Genomic DNA, 19877 nt, shown 5'->3' with positions numbered 1-19877 from the left:
CGGGAAGTTTGGAAATATTGACCATTTTTTGATTAATCAAAGTTGGACACCGTGCATGGGAATTAATGGGGATATATGGGAATTAATGGGGAATTACAATAATTATATATTATTGGGCACTTGTCTATATGCTGCTGCATCTTTGTGGCATTTTTGACGCAGCTCTTTGCACAGTATTTGCAAATGTACACAGCCTTTCCGCCTACATTGGTTGGGGTGAAATGTCTCCACACATCAGATGGTGTACGTGACATTATTCTGTTTTTATTTATTTATTCTTGTAAAACACTAACGCAATGCCACACCCAGATATAAATAGTCAGCTAAACAATTGGAGTAGTCTTTAAAAATATTTTACTGATGAACAAATGAATAGAAATAGGCTAGATGAATAAATGAACACTCAATCAGCATGCTAAATCAAACTATAACCTACATTCTTGTATGACAACAGAATGGCTAGTAGAACAGAAGGCAGAGGAAACTACACGTTTTGATTTAGTATTTGCTAGTTGAACTTTACAGATCACAAAAAAGGTAAATTCGGATCGCTAACATTGTTAGCATAAATGAATGGGATTTAACATAGAGAAAATTAGCATCACGGCTAATGGAGAAATATTTTCGGTTTATTATGAGACTGGTGGTGGTGCATAAACCTAGCTAGCTAGAGACAGGGGCGGTTTGGCGTAGTGGGTAGAGCGGCCGTGCCAGAAACCTGAGGGTTGCAGGTTCGCTCCCTGCCTCTTGACATCCAAATCGCTGCTGTTGTGTCCTTGGGCAGGACACTTCACCCTTGCCCCCGGTCCTGCTCACACTGGTGAATGAATGATGAATGAATGATAGGTGGTGGTCGGAGGGGCCATAGGCGCAAACTGGCAGCCTCGCTTCCGTCAGTCTACCCCAGGGCAGCTGTGGCTACAAATGTAGCTTACCACCACCAGGTGTGAATGAATTATGGGTTCCCACTTCTCTGTGAGCGCTTTGAGTATCTAATAATAGAAAAGTGCGATATAAAATCTAATCCATTATTATTATTATTATTATTAATATATTGGCCCCAAAATCATTTAACAAGTACAGGAACAGCTTGAGTGGAAGTCTGCTGGAGTAGCCTACAGTCATACAGTAACAAGCAATTACACCTCTATTAAACTTAAATACCATAGATAAAATATATTTACCCCAGTAATATCATCAAAACTTACCTGACTGGATGAAGTCCTTGGGCTCAAATACTAGTGTGGCCTCAATAGCCCTGCTGTAGTGTGTAGCATGCTGGGAATTATCTGTGCATGTGACAGAAGAATGCACTGCACATGTGATGGAGGAATGCACAGTGAAGGGTTCAAATTCTACTGATTTTGCATTAAATCAGGTTGTTTTAGCTAATAATCATGCTGCAAGATCTAGCATGTTGCAATCAATGTTTATTCCCATGAATTGCCCATTAGTTCCCGTTAATTCCCGTTTATTCCCAAATATTCCCGTTAATTCCCATGGAAAGTTTCCAACTTTGAATATTCCCAGAATTTTGCAACAATACCTCTGACTGCTTCTCCATTTTTTTTTGTATTCCTGTCAGAAGCGTCTCCAGTGATGGGCACTAACAAGCTACATGTAGCTTAGCTATGTAGCTTAACTACATTTTCCAGTAGCTTGGCGATAGCTTAGCTACTTTTTTAACGCATAGCTTTTCCTGTAGCTTAGCTACTTTTAGACCCATGTACTTAGGTAGCTTACATCAAAGCTACAAGCTACAAAGAGGGAAAATGGACTGTGAATCCAGGCCAAAAAATACGGAGAAAATACAATGACCTGGTTAATGACAACATCCATACGTACAGAGAAAATGCATGATGATTGGTTCGTGTTCGTATGATAAGTCAAAATTGGCTAAGGTTACAACGAAACATTGCGGACTGGCCAATCAGAGGCAAGATAAGCGGGTCATTGAAAATACTTAGCAAAATCGTCACATGACGACGAGGGAGTCAGAGACAGAGAGACGCTTCCAGTAGTCTCAAAAAATATATATACTTAAAAATGGCACTCTTCTGCAGATTAGATGTTTCTTTTAGTAATGAAGAAGACGTCCAGGAAACACGAAACTCACAACAATGCGTGTCCTTAGCCATACTTAGACAAATGTATGCGTTTAGAGAAAACAATGTCCAAAACCTTACTTTTTAGTTGTTTACTATGTAAATTAAAATCATAACTGCTCTCTTCATCGAAGATGTGGAACACAGATTTAGGAACACACATTAAGGTGAGTTGAATTCATAAATTTTTTTTACTGCACATAACCATTACCAACTGTTCCCAAACAAAACACAAGTCATTGTTTTTTTTTTGTCAAGATATAAATGATAAATGGGTTATACTTGTATAGCGCTTTTCTACCTTCAAGGTACTCAAAGCGCTTTGACAGTATTTCCACATTTACCCATTCACACACACATTCACACACTGATGGCGGGAGCTGCCATGCAAGGCGCTAACCAGCAGCCATCAGAGGCAAAGGGTGAAGTGTCTTGCCCAAGGACACAACGGACGTGACTAGGAAGGTAGAAGGTGGGGATTGAACCCCAGTAACCAGCAACACTACGATTGCTGGCACAGCCACTCTACCAACTTCGCCATGCTGTTTTTTTTTACTGTAGGTAGAGAAAATTAATAATATTTTAGGGGTGGGCCAAAGAAACGGCAAACTAAAATAAATAAATACAGTAGGGTGCGGGGCCCCCTATATGTAGTTGTAGGATGTCCCCAGCTAAATGACAGGTAATTAATGGTAATGGAGCCGAATTGGGTCCATTAGTAGACGCTGAGTTACATCAACATTGATATTATACATGTGGGACAATAGATATGAATGCCGTTAAATGTAGCTTTGATGTGGCAAGCTACTTTTTCTGTGTAGCTTGTAGTGTAGCTTACTACAATTCTCAGGGTACCTTTCCCTGTAGCTTAGCTACATTTAATCGAGAGCAACTTGTAGCTTATCTTACTCCATTTTCTAAGTAGCTTGCCAATCACTGAGCGTCTCCATCTCTCCTGTCAGCTCTGTACAAACAGGGGCTGATCTGCTAAAGGTTTGTGTGTATCAAAACACTTGCAAACTTGATATCCCATGCAAAGCTACTAAGTATGTGCACAGTGATTTGTGTCTCTTAAAGGGGAACTGCACTTTTTTATTTTATTTTTCCTATCATTCACAATCCTTGAGACAGGAACACACATCTTTGTCTCTTTTTGAGCAATCTAAATTGGAAAAAAAAAATGGATGTTACGAGGTGGCTAACAATATGATGCAATGAATGTGGAGGGTAGGGATGGGAATTGAAAACTGGTCAAGAACCGGTTCCCAGTGTATCAATTACTTGGAATTGCTGGCCATTTTTTCCAAATATTCTCTTATTGATCCTTCCAGCATTAAAGTAGCAAAAGTTTACTACATTTTATTAGAAAAGATTGCAACAGCGCTACTTGTATTAATTATAAGGCTGCTAGTTCACTACGAGGAGGACATACGAGCAATATGCTTAAGAATATAAACACAGCATGTAATAATTATAAATGAAAGGCGCGTTTTTAACCGCTACTATTTAATCCCAGCAACAGTAACGCTACCACGTCATCTGAATACAACAGGTACGAACTAACACTTCGTATCATGTTAGCGCTATTATTTGTTAAATTGAAATGAATGCCTTCTCATTTAAATGAGCATGACGATAAAACAGATTCTGACAGGCTCCGAGGTGGACAGCCACAGTTCACGTCTGCCGCTTGATGAATGTTACCGAGCAACGACTAAGTTTGTGGTCAAATGTTTGGATTTTCTGTAGATGAATTGAGTCAGAGAAAAGTTGCATGGTTGACAGCAACCACATTTTCTCTCTCGTTATCCAGGTTTCCCCGGAGCATTAAAAAGCATCAAAGGTCATTAAATGTATTTTGTGAAAATGAAGGCCTTAAATCGCATTAAAGGCCTACTGAAACCCACTACTACCGACCACGCAGTCTGATAGTTTATATATCAATGATGAAATCTTAACATTGCAACACATGCCAATACAGCCGGGTTAACTTATAAAGTACAATTTTAAATTTCCCGCGAAACTTCCGGTTGAAAACGTCTATGTATGATGAAGTATGCGCGTGACGTCAATCGTTGAAACGGAAGTATTCGGACCCCATTGAATCTAATACAAAAAGCTCTGTTTTCATCTCAAAAATCCACAGTATTCTGGACATCTGTGTTGGTGAATCTTTTGCAATTTGTTTAATGAACAATGAAGACTGCAAAGAAGAAAGTTGTAGGTGGGATCGGTGTATTAGCGGCGGACTACAGCAACACACCCAGGAGGACTTTGAGATGGATAGCAGACGCGCTAGCCGCCGACCTCACTTTGACTTCCTCCGTCTCCGGGCCGCCGACCGCATCTATGATCAGGTGAAGTCCTTCGTCGCGCCGTCGATCGCTGGAACGCAGGTGAGCACGGGTGTTGATGTGCAGATGAGGGCTGGCGTAGGTGGATAGCTAATGTTTTTAGCATAGCTCTGTGAGGTCCCGTTGCTAAGTTAGCTTCAATGGCGTCGTTAGCAACAGCATTGTTAAGCTTCGCCAGCCATTAACCGTGTAGTTACATGTCCATGGTTTAATAGTATTGTTGATTTTCTGTCTATCCTTCCAGTCAGGGGTTTATTTCTTTTGTTTCTATCTGCATTTAAGCCCGATGCTATCACGTTAGCTCCGTAGCTAAAGAGCTTCCCTGATGTATTGTCGTGGAGATAAAAGTCACTGTGAATGTCCATTTCGCCTTCTCGACTCTCATTTTCAAGAGGATATAGTATCCGAGGTGGTTTAAAATACAAATCCGTGATCCACAATAGCAAAAGGAGAGAGTGTGGAATCCAATGAGCCCCTGTACCTAAGCTACGGTCAGAGAGAAAAAAGATGCGTCATGCACTGCACTCTAGTCCTTCACTCTCACGTTCCTCATCCACAAATATTTCATCCTGGCTCAAATTAATGGAGTAATCGTCGCTTTCTCGGTCCGAATCGCTCTCGCTGCATTGAAAACAATGGGGAAATGTGAGGAGCCTTTCAACCTGCGACGTCACGCTACTTCCGGTACAGGCAAGGCTTTTTTTATCAGCGACCAAAAGTTGCAAACTTTATCGTCGATGTTCTCTACTAAATCCTTTCAGCAGAAATATGGCAATATCGCAAAATGATCAAGTATGACACATAGAATGGATCTGCTATCCCCGTTTGAATAAAAAAAAATTCATTTCAGTAGGCCTTTAAAAAGTATTAAATGCGATGTCCCGAGGCGTTAAAAAATTATACAATTGTATTGACCGATAGTCAATACGTCAATCGATCAAACGATAAATGAAAATTAATTTAAGAACGTTGCAGTCATCGATAAATTGCTACTTCTGTCTGTGTTTCTTTTCCCACTCCCTGGTTTTTAAAAATAGATACAAGAGCCTGGGTCTGAAAGCGTGAAAAGCGCTGCCTTACTACGGCAAAATGAAACGGCTGGGGGGCCCAAACTTTGCCATTTTTTGGTGACTGTAGTCTCCTTAACTGTGACACCACGTCATGTTCATGAAGAAGCTGGATTTGTTTCATGCACGACTCCTTTATTTCACTCTCCACTTCACACGAACTAACTTGGCTAACAATAGCAACACACGAGACGCAGGCACCGCACGTTACCTACGGTGGCCTAGGACGGTCAAACAAGACAATTCTCACAAATACTGTACCAATTTTAAACAACTGAGAGGTTGTAAAATACAATCTATTCAAGATGTTTAATTGACTCACATTTGGCATTTTTTTCTAAAATGTTTACAAACTGTAAATCAATCATCGATTTCCAAACACATGCATCGTTTGCATTCCTAGTATGATATAAATGTATTACTCGGTAAAACCTTTTAACTATTTTTTAAAATTGTATCCTGTTTAAAAAACATATCTCCAGTTTGTGGCTATTTTCAGAGGATATGCATTTTTACAGCATGTTTAAAACAGACTTCTAGTTCTGGTTATATTTTATTGATCAACTAATTCAGAATTGGATGTTTATTTAGAGAGCTTAAGTGCAGTTCCCCTTTAAAAGTTTTGATTGAATGTAAAGTGTGATGATTGAACGATGGAACCTTTTATTTGGCTATTGTTTATTGCCGTGCACGAAGTCAGAACACCGGATGCCATTACAGAAAAATAAATAAAAATAAATTCTCAGATGAAACAGTCTTGTGAGTCATTTCTAATTCGCTAGATAGTAAAAGTTAAAGTAAACTTTTCAACTATTCAATATCACCATTGTCAAATGCTAACAATCGTATGTGTACACAGACAATTGTAAGCTTTTGACTATAGAAATAACCATATGCGGTTGGACCTAGGCATTGCATTTTGATTAAGTGGCATTAAAATGCCATTAAAAAGCATTAAATTAGATTTGCTAATACCCGTAGAAACCCGGATTATATTATACAGGCAAAACTCAAAAATTTGATTATGGTGTAAAGGTCCATTCATGTCAGCAGTTAACTTCAAATGTGAAACTAATCTGTGATATTGACTTATTACATGCAAAGTGAGCTATGTCAAAACTTTATTTGTTAAAATTCTGATCATCGTGGCTTACAGTTTTTGAAACCTTACATTTTCTGAGATGTTCAATTCAAAGTTTTCATAAACTGTAAGACATAATCATCAAAACTATAACCAATAAAGGCTTGACACATCTCACTTCGCACGTAATCAGTTAATGTCACATGTTACAACATTTTACATTCTTAGGTAATTTGCACATGATTCAATTCTACAGAAGAATATTAATTTATTATATCAATTTCCAACATTTTTTCTTTTCTTCTTCTATGCCTCTTGAGACCTCACTGTAGGCTTTGTAAGGTCATGTTACCTCTAAACTCAACAAAATTGATGCTAATCAAGATTGGTTATCTTTTTTTCCCCAAATGTGAATTGATAAGAGAGCCGATAAGGAACCGAATCGAAAGTGGAATCGCAACCGGAAAAATGTTATCAATTCCCATTCCTAGTGGAGGGAAATACGTGTTTCTATCATGAAAACCAGTAGTATAAGCAAAAGCATTATTTAAATAGGGCGATCTGCACCTTATTTGCTCTTGTTATCAATTGTAAACACAGTTTAAGAGTTTGCACACACTATTTAGCACTTGTTATTTGGGATCTTTAGTAGATCAGCCTCACAGTATTCCTGTGTACTTCTTCTACTGGGTTAAACAGAGAGCCACAGTTAGCATAGTGAGAAATTAAAGACTGATATTTTTGTGTTTTAGTTAAGTAATCAGGTATTTTTTAATCTTTCTGCTACTCCTATCCCCGTGAGTTCTCCCACTGAAGTTGGAGGGGACGACCGTTATCCTCTTGCCCATGTCACTGGTGGATAAGAAGGGATTACTACGCTAAGAGCATGCCTGCTGCTGCCCAATATGTGTGACTATTGTGTTACCATGACTTTAACTTTAAGAGTAGTTTTTCACTGAGTACAGTATAGTTACAGCTCTGTTGTATCCCCAGAGGGTGATTCAGGTCATGCAACAGAAACATCATCAAATAGTCATCTCTGCTCCACATGTGTCAGAGCAGCTAGCATATGGAATTAATACCATCAAAGGTAACACTATAGCAATAAGTGCCGACATCCTGAGAGAAGGATACGGTCAAAAAGTTAAATTCTAGCCTAAAGGCAAGGGTGTCATATAGACTGCACACACAGAATAACATGCACAGAGAATTCACACAGGCTCATCACGGGACATTCCACCCATTCTGCATTGCTGAGGAAAAAAAGAACATTTACTTGCCATACATTTATAAATGGGTATGCCTTCTAGTCATTTTGGAAATACAATATATAGAGAATTTACTTGCCAAATATAGGGAGTTGGCGATGAGAATGTTTTCAGGGGTTTGATTTTGTCTTCATAAACGTTTCTGCTAAAACATCCATATAATATCAATAGAGCAGAGAAGGGCTGGGCGATATATCAAATATACCGTATTTTTCGGACTATAAGTCGCAGTTTTTTTCATAGTTTGGCCGGGGGTGCGACTTATACTCAGGAGCGACTTATGTGTGAAATTATTAACACATTACCGTAAAATATCAACAAATATTATTTAGCTCATTCACGTAAGAGACTAGACGTATAAGATTTTATGGGATTTAGCTATTAGGAGTGACAGATTGTTTGGTAAACGTATAGCATGTTCTATATGTTATAGTTATTTGAATGACTCTTACCATAATATGTTACGTTAACAAACCAGGCACGTTCTCACTTGTTTATTTATGCCTCATATAACATACACTTATTCAGCCTGTTGTTCACTATTCTTTATTTATTTTAAATTGCCTTTCAAATGTCTATTCTTGGTGTTGGGTTTTATCAAATAAATTTCCCCAAAAAATGCGACTTATACTCCAGTGCGACTTATATGTTTTTTCCCTTCTTTATTATGCATTTTCGGCCAGTGCGACTTATACTCCGGAGCGACTTATACTCCGAAAAATACGGTACTCGATATATCGTGGGTTTGTCTCTGCGCGATATAGAAAATGACTATATCGTGATATTTGAGTATACCTTCTCAGGCAGTTGCTTTTAGCTGCGGGCATTACACTACAGGCATTTCTCACTCTTTCTTGTCTCTCCTTCTCACAGAGCGATAAAACAAGCGCAACTTCTTACATACGTCACATACTGTCGCGTATGCAACGTCATATGCCCTCGCCGAGCAGAGAGGTAGCGACATGGGTAAAATTAGCTGTGGTGCTAGCGGAGTGGTGCGAGTGGTAATACGAGAGAGAGAAGGTGCGAATCTGGTACCAAATGGAGGAAGAATTAATTCCCAAGAAAAACAGCACGAGGTCCATCGTCTGACGGTGGTTTGGCTTCAAGCGGGAAGATGTTGAACAGACAACCGTAATATGTCAAGTATGCGGCAAAAGCGTTGCTACAAAAAGTAGCATTACTGCTAATTTGCAGCATCATTTGATTTGAAAAGTCACCCGCTAGAGAATGAGGAGTGCTTGAAACTCTGCATGTCAACATCTCTAGCCGGTGCCACACCAACAAAATGCCGAAGCAACCGTTTCCACATCAACACCGTATGAAACAAATCGTCAACAACAGAAGGAGATAACGTCCGCAGTAAGCTAATACATAGTGAAGGACATACATTATTTGATTTCCTATTATGCAGCTAATTTTTATTTGACAGTTATTGAAATATCTTGTGTGACATCATGCACAAAAGTGCATTTTTTTTGTTTTAAACTATTGTAGTGGTGTTCTGTACAGAAAGTGCACTTTAATTTAGTGTTGTTTTGATATGTCATCGTAGTGACACAATGCACAAAAGTGCACTAATAGCTTGTTTTAAAATGTCTCTGACAATCTTGCATTTCTGTTTTGGAAATGACATGAATGTTTGTGCCACTGCTTAATTGTTTAATAAATACAGTTTTGGTAAATTGACTTAGTTGTGATTTCCCTCTCTGCATGAAAGTTTAAAATGAGCATATATTAATGCAGTATGAACAAGAATGTTTTAATGTAGACACATAGAATCATCATACTGGTGTGATTATATGCATCAAGTGTTAATTCAAGGCTAAGGCAAAATATCGAGATATATATTGTGTATCGTGACATGGCCTAAAAATATCGAGATATTAACTAAAGGCCATATCGCCCAGCCCTAGAGCAGAGCATATACTGTTTGATTCTCCAGGTGTGGTGGGTAGAGGGTGCTCTTTTTTCTGACAGTATAGATCAGGGATCTCCAAACTTTTTGACCCGGGGGCCGCATTGGGTTAAAACAATTTGGCCGGGGGCCGGGCTGTATATATATATTGGCCATTCCTGTTAAAGAAAGGAGACTGATCCAATGCAGCAGAGACATTCAATGCGTGCCAAAAAATACATAGTTAAATGTTGTTACCCACATACGAAAAACGAGCAGCACTCTTTGAAACAGGCAATTATTCATCAGGCACTGCTGCAGCTGTCACACCAAATGTATTCCCCCTACAAACCCCCCCATTTACTTCCGTGGTCATTGACAGAGATCGATAGCACTTCGGCTTTGACTGCCCGTCGCTGGAAGGATACTTCGTCTTTGACAGTTGCTGGAATCTGAAGAAATCGATTATTGTTTTTTTTTGTACAGGCGCGAAACAGGACAGTCGCGTGCGGGTTAAGGACCCCCGGCAACTTTGTGACTTTATTGGACGCAGCTCCGGAAGTAAATGGGGGGAAGGCTTTTGTAGGGGGAAGAAATTTGGCGTGACAGCTGCAGCAGTGCCTGATGAATAATTGCCTGTTTCAAAGAGTGCTGCTCGTTTTTCGTATGTGGGTAACAACATTTAACTATGTATTTTTTTTTTCTGAATTGGTTCAACCGCCACCCGCCCGAATCTATTTAAAATCTATTTTTTTCGTCATGCATCCACCCGACCCGCGGATTATCCGCGGAGTCCGCGGTTGTGTCCGCAAACCGCGCATCTCTAATATATATATATATATGTATATATATTATATATATATATATTATATATATGTATATATATATAATGCACACTTTCCGCGCGCGCGATGATGTCACGTTATCGATGAGAAAATGCATTTTTAGACAATATGATTTGCCTGAGCTGCTAGGAGACACCGTGAGTAGCAAGCGGTACAAAGTGGATAAAAAAAGACAGAAAAAAATAATTTTTATTTTTTAAATTTTTTTTCATACTTGGGACTTCCCGCGGGCCTGATTTTGGACGCTGGCGGGCCGTAGTTTGGGGACCCCTGGTATAGATGCAAAGGTCCCTCAAGAGGAGCTTCATTAATTTAAATTAATTGAGTTGAAAAGTAAAGGTAACTAGATGAAGCAATTTCTGTAGAAATTTAGTGTGAATGCTCTAATGCTGAAGCTGAACTGAAATGCCGATGGAATGTAAGAATAGTTTGAATGTTAAAATGGTTTGAATGTTGAAGAGCTGATGCTGAACTGAAATGCTAATTGAATGTTTGACACATGTAGAAATGGTTTGAATGTTGAAATGGTTGAAACGTTAAGATGGTTTGAATGTTGAAATGGTTTAAATTTTGAAATGGTTAAAATTTTGAAATTATTTGAATGTTGAAATAGTTTTAATGTTGAAGAGCTGACGACGCTAAACACTATTCTAGTGGAATGTAGACATGGTTTGAATGTAGAAAAGGTTTAAATATTAAAATTGTTTGAAAGTTTAAATGGATTGAATATTGAAGAGCTGAGGCTAAACTGAAATACTTGTGGAATGTAGAAATGGTTTGAATGTTGAAATAGTTTAAAAGTTAAAAATGTTTTGAGAGGTGAAGAACAGAAGCTGTACTGAAAAGTAGTATGAATCTTGAAATGCTAAATGTAGGTATAGGTAGAACAGTTAGCATCCTTCAAGAGGTTACAAAGTAACATAATCTATGAATTTTAGCTCTAAATGTGACCCATTAGCTAAAACTAGCATAAAAAAATAGCAAGCTAAGAGGGGAACAGCTAGCATACTTCTAACAGGACACCAAATAACGAAATCCATAATTAGGTGAAATTTACAAAATTAGATCAAATGTTAGCATAAAACTTTAGCATGCTAAAATTCGCATGGTAACAGGGAAAAAGCTAGCATACTTCTAAGATGGCACCAAGTAATGAAATCCATGGTTAATAGGTTAAAACGTAAAAAATTACATACAATGCTACCATAAAATATTAGCGTGCAAACATTAGCATGCAAACAATAGAACAGTTAGCATACTTCCAAGATGGCGCCATTTAACAAAATTAATGAGTTGCACGGGTTTGTGTGAGAACAGTTTGTCAAGAAATGTGGGAATTGGGGAACTTTGAAAAATGTCCCTTTTGTGGAGGTGTACGATTGATGAGGCAGGAGTCAAATACAAAGTGCATCAATACTTTACTTTCCACTTAGACGATTACAACAGGAACAGCTCAACAGCCCGACGAGTGACTTCCTTGTCCCCTTTGGTCCGGAATCGGAAATAATCCACTCTTTGTGAATATCTTTCTTTATATATACCTATTGTGATCACCACACATGTGCTCACCACACATTCATTTCTTTGGGAATTTCCTGGTAATTTAGGAGTTTTGGGAAAAGTAGGAATATTTGGAAAGTGTTAAGTAGCATGAATGTCCAGGGTGAGCGGAATATGTTGATCTTCAAATGGTTTAAATCAGTTGAGAAATGTGGAACTTGTGTAACTTTGAAAAATGTCCCATTTATTTCAATGAAAATGTCCTGGTAATTTAGGAATTTCAGGAAAAGTGGGAATTTTTTGAAGATGGTTAATTGCATGTATGTCCTTAATGTCCTTAATGTATCTGTAGGTGTTGGAATGTTTTAATCGGTTGGGAAATGTGTTTGTAGTGACAATTTTCATTTGACAACTTGTGTTACAGAATTCAAAGAAAACCAAATTTGGTTTGGAACTTGGGACAGTGTTAGTTTGAATGCCAAAAAACTAGCATGAATGTCCAGGATTAGTGGAGTATGTTGATCTTCGAATGGTTTGAATCGTTTGAGAAATGTAGGAATTGTGGAACTTTGCAAAATGTCCCATTCATTTTCAATGGAAATGTTTTGGTAATTTAGGAATTTTGTGAAAAGTGGGAATTTTTTGAAAGTTATAAATAGCCTGAATGTCCTGAATGAGCTGAATTGGTTTGTGATGGAATTGTTTGAATTGATCCGAGAAATGTTGATGTAGTAAAAAAGTTTAATTGAGAAATGGAAGTTCGGGAAAACAGGATTTTTTTCTGTTCTAAAAACAACTTTGTTTAATGTCTTGACTAAGAGGAATGTTTTGGCGGTGGAATGGTTAAAATGGGTAGAAAAATGTGGAGGGAGTGATCGTAAAAAAAAAAGGTGGAATGTGGGTTTGGAAAACTGGAAATTCTTGGAATTTCTGGATTTTTTTATTAATTGGGAAAAGTGGTAGTTTGAATTTCAAGAATGATTAGAATGTATTGTAGATGAAATGGTCCGACTCAGATGAAAAATGTGGGAATTGTGGAAGTTTTAAAAATAGCCAGAAAAATGGGGAATTCTGGGAAATCCGGGAATTTTTTTGTAGAACTGTTATTGAAGAGCTCGGGTATGAATCGGATGAAAAATGTTAAAGGAGGGTGCAGCCGATGCTTTGGAGCATTCACACAATTAAGCGGTCAAAGTGTAAACTAAGCACAAAGAATAGAACAGCTAGACTTAAAAGGAAACACTTACAGGAAAATATACATGTCACTGTTTATAAATCTGTTTGTTAATGTTATTGTATTCTTTTATACAGCACAGTAGTGAAACAGAACAGCTATTCCAGAGTGAGGTTTCATCCATATCTGAGACAAATGCTACCTATCAGTTATGTATGCAATAAAATAGATGTCTTCTCCATGTAAAAATCCCAACATGTATACGAGTGTGTATACCCTGAGCAACAGGTCAGAGCTACAGAGTCTTGCTTTTCAACTGTGCATGTGTATCAAGCACAAGGGTAATTGCAGAATATACAGTATCAGTAAATCCTAACAGAACACTGCCCTTCTGTGGGCACTGCTCGTACTGCAAAAGGAAATGCTATTAAATGCAGGTGACATCTGTGCATTGGACTGCAACTGAATTCAAACTGTATCAACCATATTTTCACAAACAAACAAACTTCACCTGAGCCAGTATGACCACTGACTAATAGTAATACACTTGTACAAAATAGTGGCAACAGCAGGTGAATGAGTGATTTTGAGCGCTTTTTATCTGTGCTAACTAACTTCTCATGAGCATACCGTTCAGACCTAAACACAGGCATACTGTTCAAGTGACTACACATCTGGTGATGATTTCAAAGACCTTAAGTCTCTGTTAGAGAAACTGGAAACCACATTATATATATTATAGCAGTAATATTTTCAAATATGTCCCCTAAATATGTTCTAACCAATGCATCCTTGGCTATTAAGACAATTAAGAAGACTAATAATATACAGTAATTTATAAACATAATAAATGCAAAACTAAGTTCATAATTTTTCTTTGTTCCAATAATGATAAGCATCCTCCAGAGAAACCCTGTTAAAACAGGGTCATTTTCAGTAGTGCTACCTTCTTTTGAAGCAAATCACAATATGTGAGAGTAGTGCAGCACTACTGTAACCACCATCAAAGTCCAAGTGTGGGGCCAAATCACCACTTTAACAAGTCAACACCAAATGCAGGAAAAACACATGCAAATAAATACTTTGATTAATTAGCGTTTAGTGTTTGACTCTCAAATTCTTCACTGACCACAATTCGATGAAAGTATCAAACATCCAAGACATTTTTCACACAATTGTTGGATTTGTTTATAATTATTTAGCAACTAAAACTTGAAAGATATTACTGATGTGACAATAAATGCTATTAATGAGAACCGCGTGAAAACTCCCGACGATTAGCATTACCATTTTAAATAAAAATTACCGGTATCAAAAAAAACGTGATTCAAATATGCACTTTGATAAATTTACAGACTGACTGGAGCCAGCTTGCTAGCTTAAATGTTAACATGAAAACAAGAAACATTAATGTATTTTCCTATTAGGAAACGGCATACCCAAATCTATATTTACAGTATATAAAAAACACATTACTGTATAAACAGTTCTTTTTTTTGTTTTTATACTTTGGTCAAACAATTTCAGTGCATGAATAAGTACTTTTTGAGCATGTTCAATAATACCGCAATAATAATAATAATGACATCCCTGATCATTTTGGCCACGATAATCATGAAATAAAATGTTCACATCGTTACATCCTTGAATAGTATATTTTCAGGGTAAAATCATCAATAAAGTGTAAAATTTAATTCAGAAAACAAATAATGTCAAGATTTATTTCCCTCCAATTTGTATGTTATGATTATATTGCCTATTGACTTTAGGGGTACAAATTGTCAGTATCTTTTTATATAGGGTTTACCTAAAGCAGGGGTCACCAACCTTTTAGAAACCAAGAGCTACTTCTTGGGTACTGATTAATGCGAAGGGCTACCAGTTTGATACACACTTAAATAAATTGCCAGAAATAGCCAATTTGCTCAATTTACCTTTAACTTTATGTTATTATTAATAATTAATGATATTTATCTTTGTGGAAACACTGATCATCTTAATGATTTCTCACAATAAATATATATAGAAACAGATACATATCAATATGCAACACATTATTTTTATATTTTCTCTAAGTGCACATTTTTCAAATTGAACATTTTCAAATGATCACTTCTAAGACAGTCTTGTGAAATCACAATATCCCATTTTAACTAGCTAGCCACTAAAATGTTTTAACAAATCATGAATTACTTTGCACCATGTTTGTACAAATAACTCATGTAAAATACAAAAGTCAACTCTCAAATTTTTAAATAAATCATGTCACACTTTGAACTGGACACCAAATCTGTTATCTGTTTCTTTGTCAGTTAGTGAAGACCAAGTCTTTAAAATATTTTCTTGGATTTTCAAATTCTATTTGAGTTTTGTCTCTCTTAGAATTAAAAATGTCGAGCAAAGCGAGACCAGCTTGCTAGTAAATAAATAAAATTTACAAAATAGAGGCAGCTCACTGGTAAGTGCTTCTATTTGAGCTATTTTTAGAACAGGCCAACGGGCTACTCATCTGGTCCTTACGGGCTACCTGGTGCCCGCGGGCACCGCGTTGGTGACCCCTGACCTAAAGTATAGAAACAAGGAAAACTATTATTACACCGAGTTTACGTGAATGTTGAGAAACGCATCAACCTTTGCATCATACGTTTTGGAAATTGTATTAGACATGTTTTTTGTTAATATTCCAATGGAACAAAATGTTGGTAAAAATGTAATTTCTACAAAATATACATTTTTGCATGTACGGACTTTAGAGACATCCTGCTGTATGATGTACCTGATGTAAAATATATATATATATATATATATATATATATATATATATATATATATATATATATATATAATATATATATATATATATATATATATTTTTTTTTTGGTTTTTTTTCCTACGGAATAAACACAAACAATCAGATAGATACAATTTTGAACAAGTCACCCACATCCTCCAAGGCACACAAGTTAAAGCAAGCAAGCGGTCAAGCAGTTAAAAATAGCATACAACAGAGTTTGTGTGTGTTAACAAGTACTCACCTCGCACACACACATATACGCACAGGAACCATTACATTACAAGACCTGTAATCACCATAGTGACACCCAGCATGGGTTAATATCCCATGCCCAAGCCCCGAAGGGGAGTGGCCTATGTAGAAACACAAAGCCACCAGGTCCCAGATGTGCTTACAAGTTCACATTCACAAACACACAATCATTTAGACTTCATGAAGTAAACCTACAGGGAGATGCACAACGTAAGGGCAAAAACAAAAATCAGCATGGTACAAAGAATAGTTGTAGATTGTGGTCATGCACACACACTCACACAGAGAGGTCGGGAAATGAAGCGCTAAGAAGATTTTAGAGTTAAAAATAACCAGGGCAGAAGGCCAAAGCAGCATGCTGCTAGTCCACCTGGTCTCACAGATAACGCTACTTTTTCATGCCTCAGTCAATGAAAGTGGCTCACTCAGGAGCATGGGAAATATATTTTAAGTAATAAATAGCAAGTATTTGCTATTCAGTAAGTTTGGACAAACACGTCCTGGTGTAATTTTTTTGCAATTATTTGCATATACTGCACATGCAGGGTGCACATATAAAACTGGCATATGAGCACATGCATCCAAAGAGTCTACTGCATAGTGCATTGTACATACACATAGACACACAATTAGAATGTTCTACTGCATGGCTAAACACAGGCTTATCGCTCTCCGTACATACAAGACCTGCCTCTTTCCAGGGTGTTCTCGGTCTATCCTGGGATCTTCTTCCCGCTGGGCATGCCCGAAACACCTCAAAAAACCTGTTTCAATAACTGGTTTGAATTTATAAGCCCCCTGCCCACATATTTAAGGCCTTTTTTTAAAGGGCCCGTATTCTGCTCATTCAATGGGCTTTTAAAATGTATATTGGATCCAAGTGGTCCACTATAAAAGGTTTCTTTTAATAAAATATTCCATAAATCTCAAGGTTGTCTTGGCCAAAACTCTTTGAGATTTGGCAGCCTCCTCTCTCAACCACGCATACTCTATTGCGATTGGTCCTTAGCTCCCCAGAAAACATTTTTAAAAATGTTTTTTATTGCTGCCTTACTTTAGCTTAGATACATAATTCTTACCCACAAAATAACACCTTCTGGTTACCCTACCAAACTGTTATGCACTTCCTAAAGTTATGACTTGGGAGATTCACAAGATATTGTGTAAATCTATATACCCGACTGTTAACAATCATTTGCATTGGCATAAGATTTAAACCAGGGACAGCTTCAAAACACGTCATCCTCATTATATTGCACTTCCACATCATGTAGAACAAGAGTAAAACATGTTAAACACATAGCCTACGTAAGTCTGCAAAGTTAAAAATGTAGCATAGTGCTCTTTTACAAACGTTCACAGTCAATCTGTCAAAAACTCACCTCTCTCACATGCATGTTTTCCAGCTGGGCTTCAGCCTCCTGTGCTGCCATAGCTAAGATGCTTGTTCTCTGTCCCCGACCCCGCTGTCTCTGAACTTGGCCCTGACTCTGAAGCATCTCCAGGAGACTCTGGATGTTCTCGTCTCGAGCACCCAGCGTTTGCTTCTGAGAGTCAATTCTCATCTCCATCTCTTCCATGGTTTTCTTTAGCAGAAAAAGCTCATTGGCTTGCCGCTCGTGCTCTGACTGCAGGTAGTGGAAATTCTCTTGTGATGGATCCTGTGGGGATGAAGATAATCCATCACACCCTGGCACCTGGCAAGTGCTGCAGTGTGGAACCATACTTGGGCCGGGTACTGCCACTTGATTTGGGCTGTGCATTGGCCCAGGCTTAAGGGTGTTAGCTGGGCTGGCTCTTTGTGTGGCTATCGGGCTGTTCGAGCCATACCCAGAGCTGTGAATGATGATGTCAGCTTCTTTCTGCCTTGGATTGTATGTGTTGGATGGACTCGCTCTTGGGCTGTTCTTTGGACCCGGACTGTGGAGATTGCTGGGGCTTCGCTTGGGGGTGTGACCAGGGCTAAGTCCCCCTCTGTGGTCCTGGTCCATGCGAAGTTCTCGACACGAGCCGGACGTCCCTTGCTGATGCTGTTGCTGTAAGCGGCTGTTCATCTCCCTGTGGGCCCTTAGCTCATCCTGGAGGTCTTGAACTGTTAAAGGAAGCTGCAAGAAGGAAAAATGGTAAACATGTTGTTTTACTTTTCAGTTGCAGCAAGACCAAAACTCAAGATCACATGCAAGAAGCCCCAAGTAGAAAGAGATATTTAAATATTTGAAGATGTCCAAATTCCATTAGTCTTGATTTGTAAAGCTAAAGGTGGATTGATTTATCCACATGGGGGCGACATTTCACGTCCAAATACAAGGAGACAACTTATGCTTTTAGTGTAATGGGGATACAGCCAAGTGAGAGAAGATGTTAATATGTGACGTCTGAACCTAAGTAAACAGTTACAGTTACCACCTACCAATATCCTCATATAACTGAACAAATGGATCTGATATTCAGAAATCAGCTGACAGATGAAACTAAATATTTAACAGTTACATAAAGTCAATCCATGTTCGCTTTGTGTCATTTCATCTGTAGCTTATGCTGTGCAGTGAAAAAGTTGGCACGAGTTGAAGCCTGTTGGAAACAGGCAAGTTACACCTCATTAGACAATCACAGGACTGAACCATAGCGACACCATATTTTACCTCTAAGGGTCATTTGGAGTCTTCAGTTACCTGTTGACCTAATGACTTCACATGTATTATACTCCATAACTTTCTTGCTTGCTTAAATCCTTTAAAAAATATCTTGAATTTAGTTTTAAAGATTCTCATCAATAAAAATATAAAACAAAAACTATATGATTGTATTATATTATATACTCCAATTATATTCACGGTCATCTAATCTAATATTCAAAAGGTAGAACAGACTGAGGACTGAGGACTGAGTTGAAGGTGGCGCCTGATCATTTTAATGGGTAGACAATCACACACACCAACACACATTCACACAACTGCATCTGTGCACTGCTGAGCACTTGCACCGAGTAAACGGATGATTTGGTGGGACTCTGCAAATAAAGGTGATATTCCTAATGCAAAGAAAAAGTTTGGATGTTAAGTAAAAAAATGTTAAAATAAAAATGTAGAAAGCTTAACAATAAGAAAAAGAATAAACTAATGGGGTACACAGATTGGAGAAATGTTGAATGAGAATGCTAAATATATTTGTATTGCCTTGCTGTGTATATTAAAAGTTCATGTTTTAAATTAAGCATATTAAAGGTAAGAGTGTTTGTAAAATGGTGGATTTTATATAATCTGATCTAAATCCCATTTCCTAAAACAGGGTATTTACTAAGGGTGTAACAATTAACCAATATATTGGTTTTATATTACTTAGATTCAACTACATCGATCCATGCTCTGCAAGTTTTCTTCCCTACAGATAGGTCATTCAAGATTGTTTTGAAAGGGAATCGATCTATACTTAAAAAGGAAAACATTGGATTTAAGAACAGCAGACTTTATATGAAGTTTAGCACTTTTATTGATGAAGTGGTCCTCTCTTGGTAAGAAGAGTATGGAAATTGATGCATG

General features: G+C 37.8%; 1 protein-coding gene across 10 annotated transcripts in view; it reads right to left on the bottom strand.

The window, feature by feature from the left end:
- Positions 1-19877, bottom strand: part of LOC133653943 (ERC protein 2) — a 421278-nt gene that overhangs the window by 370514 nt on the left and 30887 nt on the right. For 9 of the 10 annotated variants that reach the window (XM_062053792.1, XM_062053798.1, XM_062053795.1 and 6 more), the window contains one exon: positions 17721-18443. In XM_062053792.1, the coding sequence (XP_061909776.1) occupies positions 17721-18443 (723 nt within the window). The remainder of the gene's footprint in view (positions 1-17720; positions 18444-19877) is intronic. The other variant, XM_062053797.1, reaches the window with a different exon arrangement.

This window comes from Entelurus aequoreus, linkage group LG07 (genome assembly GCF_033978785.1).
Source record: "Entelurus aequoreus isolate RoL-2023_Sb linkage group LG07, RoL_Eaeq_v1.1, whole genome shotgun sequence".
NCBI lineage: Eukaryota > Metazoa > Chordata > Actinopteri > Syngnathiformes > Syngnathidae > Entelurus > Entelurus aequoreus.
Note: the sequence above shows the minus strand (reverse complement) of the source record. Positions and strands in the feature narration are given on the sequence as shown.